The following is a 4,659-nucleotide window of genomic DNA, read 5'->3' on the forward strand; positions in this document are numbered from 1 at the left end:
GTCACACTTCTTGCTTCAAACGCCAGAGGAAAAGGAGGAGAGGAGGAAAAAGGAAAAATAGAAGACGAAAATGACAATGGCATGACAAATAATAGCAACATCATTGAAGAAGATGGAGATGGAGTAGAAGACGACGAAGAAATGATTATCCATAGTGAGGAAGAAGTTGATGAGGCACCCGAGAACAACATATGTGAAGCAGAAGTAGAAGAAGATGGAGGTTATGATAATATAGATTTAGATGAATTGACGGTGCAAAAGTTAGACGATACTGATGTCCGAATCGACCCTAAATTAATCACAAAGAAACAATATGCCCGAATGTTTGATGTATATTACGCAGAAAAAGGAGATCAGCTTAACTTAAATAGCGGACGTCGATTAGGACCTATTTTGCACGACAAACAGGCTTGCATAGAATTTGCAAAGGCATACAAGAAAGATTTCATGAGGCTCAGAAAATACGATTTCGTGAGAAAGATATTTTACAGAGCGATACTAACGCTCGTATGTAAATATCATTATGCCAGCAAACATGACCTTTGGTTCGGACATTTGACCCCATTAATAATTTCGTATATGGGATACAACGGACTTAATTTTTATCGGTCGTTGTGTACAAGTGTATGGGCTGACAACATAGGAGATGATGTGACAATTGCCTTTGATCGATGCTGTCAATATATGTTTGAGAGAAGTCCGCTTGTGGATAATACTGGAAACAAAATACCCGTTGTGCTACCAAGAGCGATATACAGATTATGTAAGGAACCACCCTTCAAAATGAGCGAAAACGAACGTGAGCTGTCTCGATGGTTGTTGAATGTGTACGTGTCTAAGCAGTTTAATTACTTGCCTACCTTTGTGGAGTACGTTTATAAGAAAGTACGTGATGGTGAATGCAAGCTGGTTCCGGATCCAAACAGCGACAAATATGACATTACCAAATACAATAAGGAAACTGGTGTGTGCCAACACGAGAACATTGCCAACATGGTGATTCCTCTGCAGAATTTGCTATTTAAGACGATCCTGCATAATATGACGTTTTATGACCCCGACACTCCAGTTGATGTCATGTTCAAACTCCACGAAAATTTGGGAAACATAATCAATCAACAGAGACAAGTCAAACTTGAACCGACCGTTGCTGACTTGATAACGAACGAAGCATACAGTTCAGACTATCTCGTATTTTGCAACGGCACCACTTACAATTGTCAAACTGCAACATTTGAGAAGTGGAGTGAACGACACGTGTGCATGCATCGAGTCGAGTTAGACCCCAGTCTCGGTGAACGTGACTTGATCGAGCACTACACGATCGAGATTCATCCGCTCAGAGGAGGGAAACAGTATTTGCATCGCATGATACACCACTTCATTTATTACGTACATGAGCAGTTGAACGTCAAGAATGCGTACCGCACTCAGTTTGCAACACATGATATGACGACGGAATATAGAAAGGCCGAGCTCAAGCTGAAGAAGATGAATCCTGCGACCAATCCTGATGCGTATGTGGAGCAAGCTGAACGCGTTGCCAGAACGAAGATGGCGTTTGAAAAGGCAATGCTGAAATCCATGTATGCGATGCATGGCAAGGAAGCAGTGGAAGATATAATAAGCAGGTGTGAAGAAAACGACGAGGAGTATGTACGGCTGTTTGAAGATGCATGTACTCATTATGCAGTGCTTTCGTTCTTGGACTCACATCCTGACGTGTACAATGAGATAATCGAAAAGATGCAATTTGGTAGCTCCGAATTGGACGATGGAGGTCCCGTTGTACTCGTTAAGCACCAACTTACGTACGAAGAGAAACTTTGGGCCATTTTTGATGATCTGTTTGGATCGAGAACAAACAGTACGATGGTAATGAAGTTTCTCGCTCTTGCAATGCGCAATGGAGAAAATGGACGTCACATGCTGTATTTGCATGGAGAAGCAGCAAATGGTAAATCTCTATTCATGAACATTTTGGCTGCTAGCATGGGAGGATCCAGAAGCAAGCTAGTCATCAATCTCAATGGAGAATATTTTACCAACCGTAATGGCAACACATTAGACGCTACGTTTAGGGGTGTCAACCCTGACGTGCGGTATCTGTTTGTCTGTGAAATGCCCGTGTTAGACATGGGTAATAGAGGCATACGTCTGCTCAAGCGATTCACAGGCAACGACATGGTCTCCGTTCGAGCGCCGTATGCTACCAAGAATAGAGAGTTTCGTAACACAGCCAAGATCGTTGCTACGTCTAATGAGTTGCCCTACTTTAAAGCAGTGGAAACTGCTGAAATCACGCGGTTTCTCATCATGTCAATGCGTGGTTTCTTTATGACTTCCATTGCTACGATCCGAATGATGCATTTGATTTTTGCAGTCAATGCAAGGGCTCAATGTATGCTTTTCAATATGGACGTGAATATAGATGAAGGAGGTGGAGAAGGAAATGTTACCAGCAACTACAACAACGATGATGAGTTGTTTGACGGTCTAATACGAATGGAAGACGATGAAAATACCAATAGTCAACAACAACCATGCTTCCCCATGCTATTTTCAGATCTGGTGGAGATGGACAACCAAAGGGCCAATGTAATGTTTGAATGTGACGACTTGACTGCCTTGAAGACCATTTTGACGGAAAACACGTCTATTTTTAGGGAATACAAGGCACCTCAACTACGACACGTACCAGTGGTACGCTACATGTACGGCGACAAGAATTTACTTAACAACAACGTTATAGAAAAATTTGGAGCTGCACTGATTCGGATCTTGACTAACCACATCATTCCAGAAATGGGAGGTATCACTAACGATACCGTGCAAGAATGCAACAAGATGTTTGATAATTTTATTATGCACAATCATAATTCATTAAAGACGTACAAGAGTGTCATGGTTGCATTGATCGTGTCAAAGATTGTAAAAGTTAGAAATAAGCGCATGTTTGTAGAGGTAGAAAAGCTACGAGAATCGATCAAAAATGATCTTGCGACGATTAAAAAGACATGCATAAACGACATGTATGGAACATTCTATTCCAATTCTAAATCCATTCCTCCAGAGAGTGATGTATCTGGATATTTTGCATCCGAAGAAATATTTATACATGCGTTAGGTTTACTTGGCTTCAAGATTGACAGTTACATGGGTACGGCAGGAAAAGCGCCCTATGGAACTAAAGTGATATATGGATATATTACCATTCAGGAATACAACGCTTTTGTCATGAAAGGAGTTCAGCAGCAAATTATTTTTGATGCAATCATTAACGATATGCATTTGAAGCAATATCATAACGTGTATCCTCCCAATGTAGACCAAGATATATACACACGAGAACATTTCATGTTACCAGTAGTGGGAGTACCAAAAGACAAATACGGTACTCGTTACGAAAAACCATCAGTCAGTGAGATCAATGTTTCTTATCAAGATTTCAAATCTGCTAAAGGTCCACTATTACGGTCACTAAAAGAAGTGAAGGCATATAATGATTTAATAACTGCTGAAATTATAAACGGGACATCACATAATATACAAGCTACACAGCGACGTAAAGGAGGTGGTTCTGGTAGAAAGAGAGCAAAGACTTGCAGTAGTGATATTATATCTTGAACAAGTCGAAGATGGAACAGACTATGCCTAATCTTCCCAACAACGTTTATAATTTAACAACGAAAAACTACGTCTTTGTTGATTTAGAACCGGAAATTATGACGTTTCTGGCATCGTTAGATGAAGAGTGTCATGAAGACTATGAGATCGTCACTGATGATGTTGTAAAGACACAGCAAGAACCGACAAACAGAGAAGCATCGAGTAACAAGGAGAAAAATGTCTGCAAAAAAGGAAAAGAACAAGCCGATCATTATGAGAATGACCAAGAACAAAAATCATACATTTTTGATTTAGAACCGGAAATTATGGACGATATAGATATTATCATAAAGTTTGATGAACCAGACATTGAATGGGACAACATGGGTTATGATCAATAAACAAATGTTTTATTTTTCAAACAGAAAATATGTGTTGTGGTCTTTTTTTTATAGCGGTATTTCTTTCCTTATTATGCAAAGGATTCAGACTGTTGTTCTAGTGTTAGTGGAGGTGATGTTGATTGGTCTTCAAAAACTCCCCCTGTTAGTGGAAATGTTATTGGGCTTTTTTTGTTTCTGTCCTTTCTGATGCTTTTTCTGTGTTAAAAACGATAACGTTGTTGGAGAAGAAGACGTAGACGCAGCAGTCCTGTCACCACTACCACCACTGAGACCGCTACCACTGGGGCCGCCACCGCTTGTGTCACCACCACCGCTTGTGTCACCACCACCGATTGAGACACCACCACTTCCTGTATATTCGCGAAGTGCAAAGTCGCCTTGTCTCGCAACAGACGTGGTGGCCGGATCCTTCTGTACATAATAATCTTCACAGCAAGTCATCTTGTCTTGATTCGAATAGTAATAACATCCTTTCGGATCCATCACTGTGGCAATAGAAGAAGCGAGATCGACACCTCCAGTTTCCGAAATGGTACTATAACTGAGTAAATCAGTCAAACGTTTACCACACGTTGCAGATGTACCACCACCTAAATTAACTGTATTAGATAGGGCTTCTGCAATTTCTCCTAGTTGGTCTGCAATT

The 4,659-nt window shown here is 40.6% G+C and overlaps 1 protein-coding gene across 1 annotated transcript; it reads left to right on the forward strand.

The window, feature by feature from the left end:
- Positions 1–265: 265 nt before the first annotated feature.
- LOC119455897 (uncharacterized) lies at positions 266–3,863 on the forward strand. The gene has a single exon (XM_049665094.1). The coding sequence runs from the start codon at positions 322–324 to the stop codon at positions 3,625–3,627; it is 3,306 nt and encodes a 1,101-aa protein (XP_049521051.1). The 5' UTR covers positions 266–321; the 3' UTR covers positions 3,628–3,863.
- The last annotated feature ends 796 nt before the right edge of the window (positions 3,864–4,659 follow it).

The sequence above is a fragment of the Dermacentor silvarum genome, chromosome 1 (genome assembly GCF_013339745.2).
Source record: "Dermacentor silvarum isolate Dsil-2018 chromosome 1, BIME_Dsil_1.4, whole genome shotgun sequence".
Classification (NCBI taxonomy): Eukaryota; Metazoa; Arthropoda; class Arachnida; order Ixodida; family Ixodidae; genus Dermacentor; species Dermacentor silvarum.

Excerpts from the sequence above, each read along its gene's own strand:
- LOC119455897 (XM_049665094.1), top strand. The coding sequence starts at position 322 with ATGTTTGATGTATATTACGCAGAAAAAGGAGATCAGCTTAACTTAAAT.